The 17329-nt window shown below is 39.6% G+C and overlaps 2 protein-coding genes across 4 annotated transcripts; both read right to left on the bottom strand.

Annotated features, from left to right (window-relative positions):
* Positions 1–2074: 2074 nt before the first annotated feature.
* On the bottom strand, positions 2075–5672 carry LOC147307622 (uncharacterized). 3 transcript variants are annotated; one of them, XM_086271946.1, is made up of 3 exons: positions 5507–5672; positions 2338–2593; positions 2075–2271 (listed from the first exon to the last, which is right to left on the bottom strand). In XM_086271946.1, the coding sequence occupies exons 1-3, from the start codon at positions 5597–5599 to the stop codon at positions 2075–2077; spliced, it is 546 nt and encodes a 181-aa protein (XP_086128072.1). In that variant the 5' UTR covers positions 5600–5672. The 3 variants fall into 3 exon arrangements, with proteins under 3 accessions (XP_086128072.1, XP_086128070.1, XP_086128071.1); XM_086271944.1 differs by having other exon boundaries at positions 2075–2593; XM_086271945.1 differs by lacking the exon at positions 5507–5672 and having other exon boundaries at positions 2075–2532.
* Positions 5673–8976: 3304 nt separating this feature from the next.
* On the bottom strand, positions 8977–12724 carry LOC147307623 (immunoglobulin lambda-like polypeptide 1). The gene is made up of 3 exons (XM_086271942.1): positions 11640–12724; positions 9558–9869; positions 8977–9418 (listed from the first exon to the last, which is right to left on the bottom strand). The coding sequence occupies exons 1-3, from the start codon at positions 11779–11781 to the stop codon at positions 9270–9272; spliced, it is 603 nt and encodes a 200-aa protein (XP_086128068.1). The 5' UTR covers positions 11782–12724; the 3' UTR covers positions 8977–9269.
* Positions 12725–17329: the final 4605 nt, after the last annotated feature.

A 17329-nucleotide genomic window follows, 5' to 3' on the forward strand; every position in this document is an offset into this window, starting at 1 on the left:
GTCCGGAGGAACACCAAGGCGTTCCCAGGCCAGCCGAAAGAGATAATCTCTCCAACGTATCCTGGGTCATGCTGGGACATGCCTGGTGGTTTGGAGAAATGTTTATCATTTATACCCTTCTTAAATATAACCACCTGAAAGTATAAAATAGATATGCAAATATTAAAACAGTCGTTGTTTTAAAGTGTAAATGTTTCATATGGAGTCTTCTTTCTTTTGTATAAGGTTTTGTTTTTTTTCTCAGTCAGGTATGCAAACTATCAAAACCCTGCACAAAGACGGGGAACATACGTGTGCTATGATCATTATAGTAAAGAGCTGCTTGGTTTTTTTTTAAGGAATGTATATTTTTCTTCTTGACTGATAACACAAGAGGAAAGGTTTTTTTCTTTACATGACATTTGTTGCACTTTGTATATAAGAAGAAGGTGGCTTGTTCCCTTTTCCACCAATCCAAATGCAAAGATATATTCTTTCTCAGTTCTGGGTCCTTGTATAGTGAATATGTGAGATTTATTCTTACAATCACAAACTTGTTCTGTACAGATTCAGCACAGGTTTAAAAAAACATCATCTAGCGCTTGGAGAAAATAATGACGTTTTCAGTGAGCAGAGCAGTCCAGCACATCTGTGTTTGAACCAGTTATTCAGTTTCGGGTTTCAAACATTCAAAATCTTTTCCTCTTTAAACGTTACAGAAAAAGTAATGGTGCCTCTTGGCTTCACTCCAGGATCATGCAGCTGTGCCATTCATGTGGGTTGATGCTTGAAACCTAGTGTAACAGTGTAGTTGTTTTATGTAAAAATAAAGACTTGATTCTGATGAACGTGTTTCTCGTTTCAGTCTTTGATGCATAACGACGTATATGAATGCAGCATTCACAGATCAAACTTGCTCTCCTGCAGCAGACGGGCTGTGTGGGTTTCTGCTCTGCAGCCTCCACACCGTTAGCTGTGGCTTTCACTTTAATAACACAATGACAGTTACAAGCAGGAACTCTGCTTCAAGAATGATTCCAGGAAGGATCTGTGTTCTTCACCTGTGAGAGAAACAGCTCAAATCCTCAACTCACAGCTGACAAATGAACTTATTTGAACTTTATCATTATACATGTGTAAATCCAGGGTGATGAAATGCACTTTTAATTTGGTTTCATCACAAAAGAAAAATACAAAATGTCTAAATATTATCTCACAGAATCATTGCTGGAGTTTTAACTGAAGAAGTGGATAAATCAAGACAATGACACTTGTAAAAACAGTCACAGAAGCCAACAGTCAGTAGTACATTGTGTCTTTGATCTGGTTAATTATTCAGACTTTTTATTAATTTAAAAATGAAATAGTAACTGAAAAAATAAAGTCTGTTGTAGTTGAGGATCAGTATTAAATGCAACTCTGAACATATAATCAGTTATCACATTTAAACATTTCTGCGCCTGACTCTGCTAATTGTAAAAATTATTAAATTATTTAGTCTGACCCTGGTGACATAATAGATTATAGCGCATGTGAAACGTGCAAGAATATCAATATTTTGAGCATCATTTTTAGTTTATTTAACCTTTATTTATACATTTAGTCCCATTGAGACTCATGTCTCATGTACAAGAGAGACCCGTTTCCTCCAAACATGAAAATGTTTATTTACTGATGAAATTTCAAACAGATGTATTTGAACTCCTCTGTCAGCTGACATGTAAATGTTACATTTGAGAAACTTCTGTTTCTTCTTGTACGTTCATGTGAGAGACCGAAGCTCTAAGACAAAATATGCAGAATAAAATTTTGATTAAAACTCTTATTGATTTTCTGATGAACTGCAGTGAATTAAAACTGACAAAACATGAAGCAGATGCTGATTTTTATTATTTATAAAAACTTTTAGAATATTAAATGAAAAGGAGTCCATCTACTAGAAAACTGTTGAGTCCAAGTAAAGAATTAAATGAACATGAATGTCAGGGTAAGTACAAAAAACCAAAAACAAACTTGCCCCCCTCCCCATAAACCCCCCACATTGAGCCACAACACATCGCTTTTATTTTCACCTACTGAGAGTGTGAGGAAACAGTCAGTCAGCATGTGTGCAGTTGGTGGACGCTCCCTTGTTTGTGAGCATCATCAGCAGAGAGAGTCCACAGCAGTACACCAGACTCTTCACTATCAGCACTGTGTACAGCAGGCAGAGCAGCTTCACCCTGCACTGAGACTGGAAGAGAGGCCTGTGGAGCCTGGAAGTGAAACACAAAAGACGTGTGTTGTCCGTGTCTTTAAGGGGATTCACAGTGGAACAGGCACCAAGGCTTAAGGGCCTTTTTCTGGTTGACCCTCCACGTTCCCCCTCATGCTTGACATAGCAGCTGTATCTGTACGTGTAGAGATCATCTGTATAATCTACTACAATAGAAGTTGTCCGTCCCGCCTCTCTGAGCTCCAGCTGCTCTCCCTCAGCAGGGGGCAGCTCCTCCGCTTCTCCGCCGTTCTTCTTCTGTCTTTTCCAGGAGAACTGGACCAGAGGAGGAAACATGGCTGAGGCCACCATAACCGCATTAAGACGGCAAATCTGCTGTAACGAGTTAACGCGGATCGCCTCGTGCGTGGGGCTGCACGGCGTCAACGCGTTAGCACGGTTAGCTCATTAACGCGTTAGCACCGTGCAGCCCCACGCACGAGGCGATCCGCGTTAATTCGTTACAGCAATAGTTACAATATAACAACAATAATAATTTTACAGATGAAATATTTCACGTGAAGCTTTTGCAAACATTTATGTCTGAGGCTGAAATCAGTCTAAATGCTCATCGTTGTGTTTAATCAAATCACTTTTACTGTCACATCACATGTGCTGCTGCACTGAATCAGCACATGTGAGTTTAATATTTAATCAATATTTAAATGATAGTTAATCTGAGCAGTTACTAAACCCCGTTCGTCGTGCTGCTATAGGCAAAAGAAAAAAACTAACTTTCACTCATTTGCTTTCTAAGGTTCATTTTGCTTTCACCAGGTTGAACCTCGTTTTACTTTCATTCTTTGGGGCATAGATTGAACACAGCGTTGCAAACCTTCCTCAGAGGTTCATGTCCACATTGATGATGACAGCGTCACACAGTTTGACATGTTAGCTGCACACACATGATGTGAATTTGCTGTTTGACCACATCCCAGAGCTGTTTATTTCTACTTTACAATCATTACAGGTTAAACAATGTTCTATTCCAATATTGAAACACTTCTGTAGAGATTCCTCTCCAAATAAGAAATGTGATCCAACCAAGATCAATAACAGTAGTGCTGCATTAGCTTCAAAGTTTATTGCAATCCAGATGTTTGGTATTATAAAGAGACACCTTAATTTATTAATATACTAACATTTACTAAAACCGAACCTCAACTATATTCAGTCAAAACAGTTTTTATTGTCCTGCGATTGAGCCACAGGAAGTGTTTCCAAACTTGTCATCAAAAGACATTTTTATTATTGCATCATTTTACAATAGTTACTTATTGCAGAAGTTAATAAATGATTTATTTTGTTGTGTCTGTGATTTCTTGCTGACAGCTGCTGAAATATTAATCTGAAAAAGTTTCATTTCTGCAGCAACTTCTGATTGTGGTAATTAAGTCTGTGAGCTCAGTATGTTTGTGACTCTGAGATGGAGGTGAAACATGTGAAGCTGGGCTGTGGTTTACTGCTCTCTTCCTGTCACAGACACTGTTTGACATCTGTTCATCTGTTGGTTTTTGTTCAGGCTGCAGGGATCATTTGTTATTGTGATGATCAGTTTTGAAACAGGAGCTGTAGTGTGTGGCTGCTTGAACAGGTTTAACTTTGTCTCTCTGAAGCTCACATCCATTCTGTTTATTCACATTGAGAAATCATCTTTCTGAGGAAGATTACAACTTGATTCAACTTGACTGTCGAGTTTATCTATGTTAAGAATCGCTGTAAAAACTTATTTGTCTGGTTTCTGGTACCAGAATACTAATCTTCCATCACGCTGTTCAGTCCCTCCTCAGCTGAAGGAGGAATTTTCTCCAACATTCCTGGTCAATGTTAAATCACCCTGAGTCAGCTCTGCTGCCACAGTAACCAGCACTGTGGACACACACACACACACACACACACGGTTGTTTTCATGGTCTTTGTTAAAATTGGATGTCTCCTGATTGGCTGGAAACACTCACCTGAACACAGACAGCACAGAGCAGCAGCTGGGAGGAAAAGCATTTTGTGCAGTGGTGTTTCCTCTGGTGAACCTGGGGAGAAGTGGCGCTCTGATGCAGCTGAGGCCAAACAAGGACGAGCTGAAATGTAACGAGTCTTCAGACTTCCTATTGGACAAAAGACAAGACTGGTGGTGCTTATGTGCTTAAAATGCATTAAAATAAATGTGTTAAGTCTTTAGTAACATGATGAATTTGGAGAAAACAAGCGTCTATTTGACTGATTTAAGTTTAACGTCACAGTAAATAACTGGAAACATTTTAGTAACCACATGTCAAAACACAGTTATGTTTTCAGTGTCTCACACAGCTGAATGAAATTAGCAATAAAAACATTTTTTCTCTGATCATTTTTTCTTTTTAATATCAACTCATACTGACCTGGATGATTGAGCACGCATGGAGACATATCAGTTGATACATTTCTTACAGACCTTTACTATAAATATACACTTGTTTGTTATTATTTCAGGAACCAATATAAATACAAATATAATATAAATATTTTGACTCTACTGTACGTTGTTATGCACAAATGTTCACAGTTTTTGTTTTGTTATTTTAGGGAAGACAACAAACACACTGTACGTTCACACTTTATAATATCTTCTGTAAATGCTCTTCTCAGTGGAAAATTATGGGTAAGAACGAAGGTCGAGTGTTGAGCCTGAGCATCGTCTCTCCTCTGATTCCACTAAAGTTCATTTCTCAGCTCTGAGTCCAGGACTTGAGCTGTTTCTCTCACATGTCAGGTCGTTACTGGAATCATTCTTATCTAGAATTGGTGGTTGCAGCTGTTGTTGTGTTGAAATGCAAAGCCACAGCTGACAGTGGAGGCTGCTGAACAGAAACCCACACAGCCCGTCTGCTGTAAGAGAGGAAGTTTGATTCACACAGGTCAGCGTGTGTCACTGAAGGAAACAAGAAACAAATTCTTCACCTTAAGTCTTAAATTACAGCCACTCTGGTTTCACTGTGTAGTTTAAGACTCATCAAAATACATTTTCTGCACTCTGACTGTGATTTACAAAACTCCAGATGTTGTTGGGTTACGTTTGCTTTACAATTACAATTTATTACAATTATCAAATACATTCAGTTACATAAATGTGTAAAATAATGCTCGACTATGTAGTCATTCATATGGGCAACTCATTAAATACAAACAACTTTGCTTGGATTATGTTTGACTGTTGATTCTGGATTTTGTACCTTAACAGTTTTACTTCAGATTCCTATAACAAACATGTAAAGGCTGAAAACAGGTTTGTGACACGGCTCTGGATGCTGCTGGGTACACGCTCACCACGGGCTTCACTACCTGCTCATCTGAAGTTTGACAGCAGCAACAAGCAGCACAGACACACATTCACACAGTCAGCAGCAGCTTCCAGCACTGCACTGCATTCAGTCTGATCCTGGAAACTACATGGACTCTGATCACTAAACTACTCATCAGCACAAAGTTCACTACAGTCATAGTTCATTTGTTATCTGCATCATGCAAATGAAAATGTAATCAATAGGTTTTACAAAATCATTTTTAGTGTTTTTCTTGATACAGATTCTATTTAAGAACATAAATATCCTGTAATCACTAATAAAAGAGACGATTTTCAGCGATTCAATGATTTTGTTTGGATGAAAGTTTTAATTTTAATTCATTTTTTTTCTCTTTTTCCTCAGAGCACTTTAGGGATAAACAAACTATAGATACTGTTTGGTGTTTTGTGGACATACTTCTAGCTGAAACACAGCTGGAATTAAGGTGTTTTGAATTTAAATAGAAATATGAGCTCAGGGGAAAAATGATCGACACTAGAATATGATGTTGACCTGCACTGTATGACACATTATTGCCCTTTATATAAAACATCTTGTGGATATTTCAAGTCATCAACATTATGAGTCGAACATTGTTTGTGATATTTTGTGTGGGACAACAAAGTGATTTTTTTCATGCCCACATGTTTTGGCTTTGTGTGGGTTTTTAATAGGTTATGACATTCAGACAGTAGCACGAGATAATGTGTTAATACAAGTGAGTCGGACCCACTGATGCTGATAAACAAAGACTGAAAAGTCTGTTTTTCCAAGATGGAACATTTTAGAAATTTAAATGAATAAAAATGAGAGCCGCTGAAGGCCCCGAGCACTTGATCTTTTACTGCCTGCGGTAAAAGATATGGAAAAAACACCCCAAAACCTGGGGGAGTGCTTTGCTCTTTGTTATATCTGTTTTTTGAGTTGTTACTGAAGTTTGTAGTGTGTGTTTGTGTCATGTTTTCACCACAGAGATGTAAATATAGTTTAGAGAATAAAATAAGGCCTTCAGTCTGCACTCCCCACTTGCCCCGGGGCGGTCTTTAATCTGGGAGCTTGAGGGCTCCTGTGTACGGCCGGGCGATATGAGGAAAATCTAATATCACAATATTTTTTGGCTATATCACAATACACGATATATATCACGGTATGTTTAAATAAGCTCCAATAACAAGTTTTAGTTTCAACCATATCGTGTCTAACATTGGTACACTCATTCACATCAACCATTTTTTGCTTTGAATACAGAAATATCTGAATGAATTGAACATTTTTATTATAACCACTTTTAACCATCAGTTGCTCACTGAGGTTTTTCACCAATGTCAACACCTGACAGTAAACTCTCTCTGTGGTCGACACTAACAAACACAAACTATAGCAACAAAAGTGGACCTCAAGGTAGACGACACAAACGAAAACAACTGAAATTACAAAGGTGCTCGTTTGTGCTTATAACATGTAAAATTGTAAAAAAAAGAAAAGAAAAAACCTCTTCTGACCTCAAATGACAGAAATAGAAGTCTAGACGGTGACTATAAAACCGACTGACGTGGAACATTACAGGTATCACAGCTCGTTTATTTAATGTTTCCTTTGGTGTGCGGGGAGACGTTGAACACGTTCATGTTTACAATTGTTTTCATTAGCAGTAGATGACTCTTCCGCTGGTGGAATAAATCTGTGGTATTGCTACCTTTAGCAGCAATAGTTGTCAAATTTGCAAATTACCAAAAGTAGGAATATTTGGAAACATCTCTGTGATCTCTACTAAGACAAAAGGATGGGAGAGGCTGGTGTGGTCTCAACACTGTTCACAGTGTTTCCTTCAGTGCTGCTGACAGCGTCTCACAGCGTGCTGTGATACCTGATACCTTGTAAATGAGTCATTTACCTCAGAGCCGATTTTTAGGCTCTCGCCTTTAGTTCATGTTTGTTTTCATCACTCGTTGTCGTCACACCGAACCTCCTGTAACAAACTTCACTTAATTCTTCGCCATCGAGCGTCTGAGTTTGTCTGCGCCTGAGTCCACTCCTCCATGACAACATCTGTTTCATATTTGCTCTTTTTCACTTCATAGTAAATCACTTAACTTGTTAGAGATTATTTACCCTGACATAAAACACAAATCTGTGGAATAAATCTCATCAGATTTTATATTTGCATCTAAGATTTTAAAATCACAGATTCTTTAAAAGCATCACTAAAGTTCAGCGAATTTCTAATTTGTCCTCCTGCACTTGTGTCAAATATGGACACGCCTTTGTCCTCATGAAGGTTTGCCTTCACTCAGACCCATGCCCTGCTGTTCCTACCATGCCAACATACAGACACATGTCAGGCAATGAGTTGGAATAAAGTTGAATCAAACCTTGAAACACAGAGATGGATGATATTTTATACCTTTCATTTATAAACAGTCAAAGCAGACGGGGTCATTTTTGAGCCCAAAGGAAAACCTGATTATTTGCTGCCAGTAAAAAACTTGAAGTCGTTTAAAAACAGCTTCCTACATTAACTTTGACATAAAGCCGTCTGTGATCATCTGTTAAAGCGACCGACTCTGGTTGTGAAACAATGATCACAATAACTGATCATTTCATGTATTTTTTACACTGAATTGATCGACAATTTATACTTTAAAAACACTGAAATGAAGTGGGGACATTTGTGACCCTGAGGACCACAGGTGTGTGGAAATCGGGACATTATGAGGGTTAAATCTTAATATTAATATCAACAGAATTTACAGCACAGCGTGGGTGAACTTAATAAATATTCAGCACTGGTTCAATCATCAAATTGATGAATGTTCTTTGTTTGAGTTTGTCTCTCTGTGCTGCTCTTAATTATAATAATTATGTTTTATTTCAATTATATTATTTGTATAAATTGTACTAGTCTGAATAATTAAGCTGATTAATCAATGACACATTTTGATGAAACATTTTACATATTTATGATTATTAGAAAAAGATGGAAAGATGCTCAACATCCATCTGAACTGATGGTGTTTTGTGAAATTGTTTTTACAAATCTTGTCTTAATTTATTCCCTTTTTCAGTGTTTTTAAATCATAACGGTTCAACTTGAGTTCTGTGGGATTTAATGTTCAGACTTCATCTTGTATTTGTCTTTTGTGATCGTACTAAACATCAACTGTGTAACAGCTCTGAGTTCACACTTTGTTTCTCTCACACACATGAACACAGATGCTTCCTGAACAACTTGAAGCAGAGTTCATGCTTGTAACTGTCGTTGTGTTATTAAAGTGAAAGCCACAGCTAACGGTGTGGAGGCTGCAGAGCAGAAACCCACACAGCCCGTCTGCTGCAGGAGAGCAAGTTTATGATCTGTGAATGCTGCAGTCACACAGGTTATGTATCACAGAAGAAATGAGAAATGCATTCTTAAAATCACAATCTTTATTTTTACTTCAGACAAATAACTACACTGTTATTTTGTTATGGTGGGATCTGAATGCATCAGTTTTTCTGCAGAGATGTACAAAAGAAATCTTCACATAAAGAATCTACACTTTTACAAACACATCAAACATGTTTATCTGTAAATTTATGTTACACAGTTTAAGATGATTAAATGAGAAAAGGTCAAATGCTCAGTAATGAAACATTGAACCAACCAGAAGTTAATTTACATTTCTGACTGCTGACTGGAGGAAATCTGATGGTGAGAAAAGGCGAGCAGGAAACAGTCAGTCAGCATGTGTGCAGTTGGTGGACGCTCCCTTGTTTGTGAGCATCATCAGCAGAGAGAGTCCACAGCAGTACACCAGACTCTTCACTATCAGCACTGTGTACAGCAGGCAGAGCAGCTTCACCTCGTGTATAGAAGGAAGATAATCTGTGGGTGGATAAAGAAAAGGAGTCAAATGTTTGGAGCTGCAGTGAGAAATGTCAGTCCTCTGCTGCTCTGCTCTCTTTGACAGCATCTCCACATGAAGCTGAATCACTGCTGAACACAGTCAGCAAGCCTTCATTACCTTGTTGTGTTCGGGCCTCCACTGTGCCCCCCTCGTGCTTCACCCAGCAGCTGTATTTATATGTGTCAGAATGGCTCCCATCAACCATCCTGATGGCAATGGTGCGTCCCGCCTCTCTGAGCTCCAGCTGCTCTCCCTCAGCAGGGGGCAGCTCCTCCGCTTCTCCGCCGTTCTTCTTCTGTCTTTTCCAGGAGAACTGGACCAGAGGAGGAAACATGGCTGAGGCCACACACAGCAGGGAGCTCTTCCCCTCCAGGTGGGCTCTGGATGCTGCTGGGTACACGCTCACCACGGGCTTCACTACCTGCTCATCTGAAGTTTGACAGCAGCAACAAGCAGCACAGACACACATTCACACAGTCAGCAGCAGCTTCCAGCACTGCACTGCATTCAGTCTGATCCTGGAAACTACATGGACTCTGATCACTAAACTACTCATCAGCACAAAGTTCACTACATACACTGGATTCAGCTTCATATCAAACACAGTCATCACCTCATGTCATCATGGCTCACATGAGGAACACTCAGCAAGTTGTTAAAAATAAAAACTTTAGTTGAAAATATATCCATTTGTCTTGATACAAGTGAAAATGTATTTTCCATATTAGTCCTTACAGGATTTCTAACAGAGATCCTCTTCTGTATAAAAATGCATTAATCTTAATTCATAATATTTCGCACTAAAAAGGAAATAAAAAGTAATTCCACATAATTCAATTCATCCAAGAAAATTCACATTCTTGTCATGTATAATACAATTTATTTTAAAGACCATATGTTGTTTTTTCTTTATTTCTTTTAGTTCAAAAATTGGAAGAAAACTACTTTGATAAATGAGTTACAGCTAAGGCGAGCTGTGTGGAGTGAGAGAAGAACCCAAAGATGTAGAAGAGTGCGCTTTATTGACACTGGGTGAAAATGCAGAGTAACACAAGGACAGGAACTAACTACAAAAACCTGACAGCATGACGCGCAGGATGATGTGCGGGATAATGCTAGGGTGAAACACAGAATAACACATCGAGGTAACACAGACGGACCAGTGACGAACTCAAGAAAACACACTATAAATACATATAGGGAAATAAGGAAACTGCACACAAGAGCGAGACACGGCTGAACCAAACTGACATTCCTTCAACTTTTTCTCGGTGTGATTTCATATATATTATATATTATTGGGCAATAAATATAAATTTTTCTTAATACAACTGAAATGATATATAAAACATATTATAATAAATAACATACTTGTTTTACAAAGTGAATGATTCTGAACTATTTTATTACAATGATGACAAGAGCAGAACATCAGTTTTGTTTTTGCTATACTTTTTAAAAATATGTGAATGTATCACTGCACACATTTAAATGCAATTAATATGAAATTTATAGTAGAGTAAAACAAATTCATTAATCCGTGTTTATGATATAATATCTAAAGAATGTGAAATTATTTTACAAAGTTGTGTTTTCTGCCAAAATCTTTGAATTTTGCAATTAACACAAATCAAACAAGCAAGAAATACTGAAAGACTGTAACAATCTCATATTTTATCCTGCATTTTTTAATCACATTTTACACAAATTTTAAATGTCTCAGTTTTTATGACAATTAACATATTCATATATATATATATATATATATATATATATATATATATTTAAAAAAAAGACTGATTGAACCAGGAAAATGTCTCTTTGACAATTATCAAAAACCATGTCTACATTTTCACTTCAGCATTATTTATATTTACAAATTTACTGCTTCGAGATTACTTCTAATGTCAAATATGATCTTGTGTTGAAAACCAGCAGAATCACTGAGAGGATCAAATCCTAAATATTTGTAACATCACTAATATTTGCAGAAATAAAGAATAACTTTAGTTGTTCAGTGAGATTTCAACATGTTTTCAGAGATTATTGAGCTTTTCTTATGTAACAATGGCTGCAGATGAATTCTCTACTAATGATGAAAAACTAACATGTAAAGCCTGAAGCAGCAGAAACTGACTTTAAACACATTTTCAGCTTCTACAATAAAACAACTGAAGGAAAATAAATGTTTGTTCTTACCTGTTACATACAGTTTAGTTCCAGAGCCAAAGATGAGGTAGTACCATCCTCCTCTCACAGTGAGACAGACTGCTACAAAAACCTGTCTGCTGTTGAACGTGTCAGCTGAGGTGAATGAGTCCAAATGAGGAAGCAGGATCATATTTCAGCTCCATGATGTGTTTCTCTAATGTTCATATCAACATGACTGTCTCTTCTTCTCTTTTCTTTTAGCCACACTAGCAGCACGGCTCTGATGTTAATGTCAGTCTGTTGGTCAGTCCACTACTTTAGTCCACATGAAAACAGAAAATCACTATATAAGCACCAGTCCATTTATCCCATCAATGATGCACCACTACAATGAAACATGCTGCTGATAGGATCATGGTTTGGCCCATCTGGCTCACCATCATTATGAGTTTTGAATTCTAGCAGCAAATTGTAAAGAAAACTATCAGAACATCTGTCTGTGAACTGAATCTCAGGAGAAAGTGGGCCATGCAGCACCACAATGACACAAACCAGTCACGTTTGTTCTCTTTGTTCCAAATAATGGTGAAAGAAAAAGAATCCAGTGAATCCAGCGAGTGATGTGATGAGTCTCTGATGTCTTTCTGATGTGGTTTTGTTGCGTCCTTCAAACCACACCTGGTGTATTTTAGAAGAGAAACATGTTGGTCTGCACAGGCTCTTCTATTTTCAGCACTGACAGGATTTCCTTTGCTGTTTCTTCTGTCCTGCACATTTTCCTCTGTTTTGTGCAGCTTGATGGAGCTTCTGTAAAAAATAGAGTCAGAGTTATTTTTAGTGGTGCAGAGCAAAGAGATGCTTCAGGGATGCTTCTGAAATGTGCTGTGGCATGTCTGCTGGAATCATCAGAGTTGTACTGAGTGGCCTCAATCAGCTCCAGCAGCCTCGTAGGAACACACAGCGTCCATGCCTGCTGTTAAAAATAGAGCTTTGCAACAACCGAGTCCAACAGAGTCCAACAGAAATGGTGTGAAAGAGCTGGAAGTTCATGTGAGAAAATCCAACATGTCAGAATTAAAGCTGCTCTGTGTCAAAAATGGAGTCAAATTCTTCCAAACTGATGTGCTGGACTGATTATCAGTTACTGCAGGTGCTCCAGCCGAGGAGGAGCAGGAACCAGCAGAACTGCCAAACCCCACCGACACACATCACACACCACAAATGCCACACTCACAGAGAGACAAAGATAGAAAACAGAGGGAGGAAAGATCGATGGTGGGTAGGCAGCAGAGGATCAGGGGACCATAACACCATCTTACACAGTTATTAACTAATGAGCTCATTGACTAATCTGAAACATCACTTTGATTTTTCTAACAGCTTCATTGGAAGTTCAGCTCACAGTGGATCTGCAACATGAGCAGCTGAAGAGCTTCAAGAGCTGAACTTGAAGTTTAAACACACAGTTGTACAGAAACTGTGGCAAAATGGTTTAAACAACATCTAGTTATCAGAGTGACCGTCACAAATCTGATCTCAGCTCAATAAAAAAACAAAAAGTTTCTGATGGAAGAAAAGTGACAGAGAGGCTGAAGTACTTTCCCCTGTCATCACATCTTTGAGGGGGTAAAAGGATTTAACATCCAGCCTCATGTGTTAGACCCAGATTTGTGGCATCACTGTAAGAAAAGAGCTTTTTCCCCATGTGCTCGTAGTAAATCATCTTTATTTTTCATCAAAGTTATAATCAAAGTATGATCCTGATCAATATGTTAAATAATAAATGTAGTAAGTAAAATAACTGCTGATCTTCTGTAAACACAGTGATTGGTGACGACCTACCAGAGGGAGGAGAGGTGGGGTGAGTGAGCACTTATCAGAGCATAAATTGGAGCCTCAGAGATGTTCAGGTTCTGTTTCCAGCAGTTCTGTGTGATGAGCAGTTCAGATGATCGGATACCAGAAATTCACCTTTGGAAATTCTGGCAGAGACACCAGAGACATCAACCAGCTGCCCAGACAGTGGACTTACAAATTCATCATGGATTTGGCTCCATCTCTGCTCATCATCATCATCATCTTTGCTCTGTTGGATTATAATTCTAACGGTTTGGACTCCCATCATTCTACTGGTGGATTGCAGCTTCTCCCAACACTGAGAAGATCTGGGGTCTCGCTGTTTTCCTGAAGTATCGAATATTCAAGGATTCCTGCTTTCCTGTTGGATTGTTTCCATTAGCACAAAACACTGAGATGAAACAAAATTCAGCACAAGATCAGCTCATTCTCTCCTCCAACCTCTCTCATCCTTTAAAATCAGCATTAGCTCAGAGTAGGTTAATGAGATAATTATGATTGATGTGATTTTCTTATTATTTTGTGACTGTTATTATCATTTAATTCTGCCTCTGCTTCTCTCCTGCCAAATAAAGTAAAATATCCTGTAATTACAGTCTAAATTGTGGACATACCCTTTTTAAACCTTTGTGAAACAGTAAAGGTAAATATAAGAATATTAATCATTTTATTATAAACAGTTCTTAGAGGTTACTCCGGGCCTTTAAATATAACTCTGTGGCGTGAATAAGGCACGGCGGGACCACGGAGCAACGTTCAGAGCCAACTTTATTTAATTCACGTCACACCACACACACACCAACCCCTGAGTCCCCGTGTTTTAACACGGCGGGCGTGATTGCGGATGCCGTGCAGGTGCGTCCGCACGGCACCGCAGACCACGCCCCACCACAAACTCTCTCTTGGGGCTGACTGTTCAGGCCTCTGACATCAACCCTGTTACTAACAAGTTCCACGATCTAGGGGGGGAGCTGTCATACTGAGGGGACTGGTAGGATTTGACCTGCAAGGCTACTCAGCTCTTTGTTTCTTGTCAGTGGACAGAGGGACAACACCTGGACTTTGGTCATTAGAGCTGGGCGAGTCCCCTCACCCACACCGGCTCCATGTGAACTCTACAGACCAGCTTAACTATAAATCAGCTGTGCAGATGTGAAACTGGTGATCGTTGCATCTCCACTTTTTACTGTGTGCATGCTTGTGTGTGGTACTTATGTGGCTGGGGTGAGTTTGTTACCTTTGTGGTGGGGAGCCTTTCTCGACAGTCTCCAAAAGTTGATTCTCTTCATCTGGACGTAGCGTTTTCAGTGGGAGAAACGTTTCGTCACTCATCCGAGTGACTTCTTCAGTCTCAGCTGACTACAGGTTTTCCCAGTCTTATAAACAGTACATTTTCATAATGACTGAAACCAGCCCAGAATCTGTTGTCACTGCTTTCACCTTACTGCACTGTAAATAAACGCACTGTCTTTATTTCTGAGCTCCGTGCCTGAGTCCACTCTTTAACAACCGAGACACCCACTGAAGGAACAATGGGCTGGGGGGTCAGTTCTTTCATCATAATTCTCATGATCATTGATCAACAACCACTGATCAAAGACCATAATTCATCACTGATCATTCATTCTTTTCATATAGTTATCGATGTCACACACTGCTCCAGACTTTTAATTCAGCCGATTTTTTTGTCATTCAAATATTTTAAATGTTTTTTTAAAAATCCAGATGTAACCCTGTGTTTCTGAGCTCAGGTCTTCTATCTGGTCCTCACAGGGCAGCTATTACAAACATGTGATTTATAGAATATGATGCTGGATATTAAACAGAATGTATTTAAAATTAGATCTACCTTAAACATATGCAGCAGTAATATTAATTCATTTAACACTGATGGGAAATATTTTTGTAATATAGGCCCCCTCCTTTGAATCGAGGAAGGGGTCTGTTACGACCCGGCTCGAAATGACCGTAACAAGAGCGGGGTGTCCCGTGACTTCCCATGCCCAAACAGACACAGCCACAGCATCGGGCTTTTAACAATAGTTTATTGACAACAATGGCACTCACAGTAGTGGGAGTGTATAATTTCGGGGTGAGCTAAGGCCAACACAACAAACAAAACTCAACCTAATCTTCGGTTCCCCTCTGACCTGTTTATGGAAAAGAAAAGAAAGAAACAACACAGTCTGACCTCCCTGGTCTACAAACACAGGAGAAAAGAAGGCTTCCCAAAATAATCGGCAGCTCACCCCTACTTGCTCCGCACTTCACACACATGCCCGACCTTTTAACCAAATAGCTATTGCTACGGCTGCTCCGTCTGGACCTGAGGCAAGTGAAAGGGAAGTCTGCCACACCCCCCGCGCCGCAGCTGTTCGGTCGCCCTTTTATAGTCCATGTCCACAGCAGGAACCAGTTACATCAGGCCGCTCCTTAGGTCCACCAATCACAGCCGAGCCCCTGCACAGGTGAATTTGCATACACACATTAAGAAACAGATAACCCACCAACACAGGCACGTAACACCCCCCACCATAAGAATTAAACATCCACTGCATGTTTAATTCCTACCTGTTTACACTGCTCTAGATAGGGCATCAGCGAGGACATTATCGAGGCCCTTTTTATGGCTAATTTGTAAGTTGAAGTCTTGTAAAAGGAGGGACCAGCGCATGAGTCGCACACAGCCACCATCACCCTCCTGCTTTCCGAGGTAGGTGATGGTGGCTTTTCCAAACTCACATTTGGTCAGATTTACAGTGAGCGATGCTTCCTCGAAACGCTTAAAAACAGTTAAGAGGGTTTGGAGATGATTGCTCCAGGAAGCAGAATAAATGACCACATCATCTAAGTAGGCCTCACAGTTAGGGACCCCGGCCAAAACCTTAGCCAATGTCGCTGGTGCATTACGCAAGCCAAAGGGCATCACGGTATACTGAAGGAAGTGATCGGGGGTAACGAATGCAGAGATCTCAGACGCTCTTGCAGTTAAAGGGACCTGCCAATATCCCTTTAATAAATCCAATTTGGTCACATAAGTAGCGGATCCCACCCGATCAACACAGTCATCCATCCTAGGTAATGGGAAAGAGTCTGCTTTAGTGGCCACATTCACCTTTCGATAATCCGTGCAGAATCGAGGTGTATTGTCAGATTTGGGCACTAACACACATGGGGAGCTCCATGCACTAGCACTTGGAACGGCTAAGCCATGCTCAAGGAGGTAATTGACTTCTCTCTGCATTATTTCCCTTTTTACTGGATTCACCCGGTACGCATGTTGTTTAATTGGCTTATGCCCCTCCACATCAATGTCATGACTTAAGACAGTCATTTGGCGCGGGTGATCAGAGAAAAGTGACAAGTTATTTTTTATCAGCGTAATGATATCAGTTTGAGCAGTTTCAGGTAAATCGGCAACAAGTGATTCAAGATCATTTAAAATTACTGAATTTTTCAGCCCACTACCTAATGCAGCATCATCCCTCCCAGATAATCCGTCATCCGACAGTTTGTAGGCGGGGAGGATGGCAACAGCGCACACCGGGGGCGCTGTTGTATTTTGCTTACGGGGATAGAACAGTTTCAACGTATTCACATGACAAACCCTGGTTTTTCGCCGCCGATCTGGAGTGCGAATCACATAATGGTTATTGTCGAGTTTATATTCCATACTGTAAGGACCAGCAAACTGTGTTAGTAAACTGGACCCTACCACAGGCAGTAACATCAACACCTTCTCCCCTGGTTGAAAACTTCTATCCACAGCTTTTTTGTCAAAACGAGCCTTCATTTTAGTTTGCACTTGCTTTAAGTTTCCCCCGGCTATTTTCCACGCTAGGCGAAGCCTATCTCGAAGCTTACTCACATAGTCATGTACA

This window comes from Aulonocara sp. 'chitande type north' Nkhata Bay, linkage group LG18 (genome assembly GCF_057382095.1).
Source record: "Aulonocara sp. 'chitande type north' Nkhata Bay isolate Kocher_YH1m ecotype deep benthic linkage group LG18, A_spYH_male_GT1.1, whole genome shotgun sequence".
Classification (NCBI taxonomy): domain Eukaryota; kingdom Metazoa; phylum Chordata; class Actinopteri; order Cichliformes; family Cichlidae; genus Aulonocara; species Aulonocara sp. 'chitande type north' Nkhata Bay.

Coding starts and splice junctions, on each gene's coding strand:
- LOC147307623 (XM_086271942.1), bottom strand. CDS start 11,781: ATGATCCTGCTTCCTCATTTGGACTCATTCACCTCAGCTGACACGTTC. Junction 9,870..11,639: donor AACTAAACTGTATGTAACAG/GTAAGAACAAAC, acceptor GTCAAACTTCAG/ATGAGCAGGTAGTGAAGCCC. Junction 9,419..9,557: donor GGAGGCCCGAACACAACAAG/GTAATGAAGGCT, acceptor ATCCACCCACAG/ATTATCTTCCTTCTATACAC.
- LOC147307622 (XM_086271944.1), bottom strand. CDS start 5,599: ATGTGTGTCTGTGCTGCTTGTTGCTGCTGTCAAACTTCAGATGAGCAG. Junction 2,594..5,506: donor ACCCAGCAGCATCCAGAGCC/GTGTCACAAACC, acceptor CCCACGCACGAG/GCGATCCGCGTTAACTCGTT.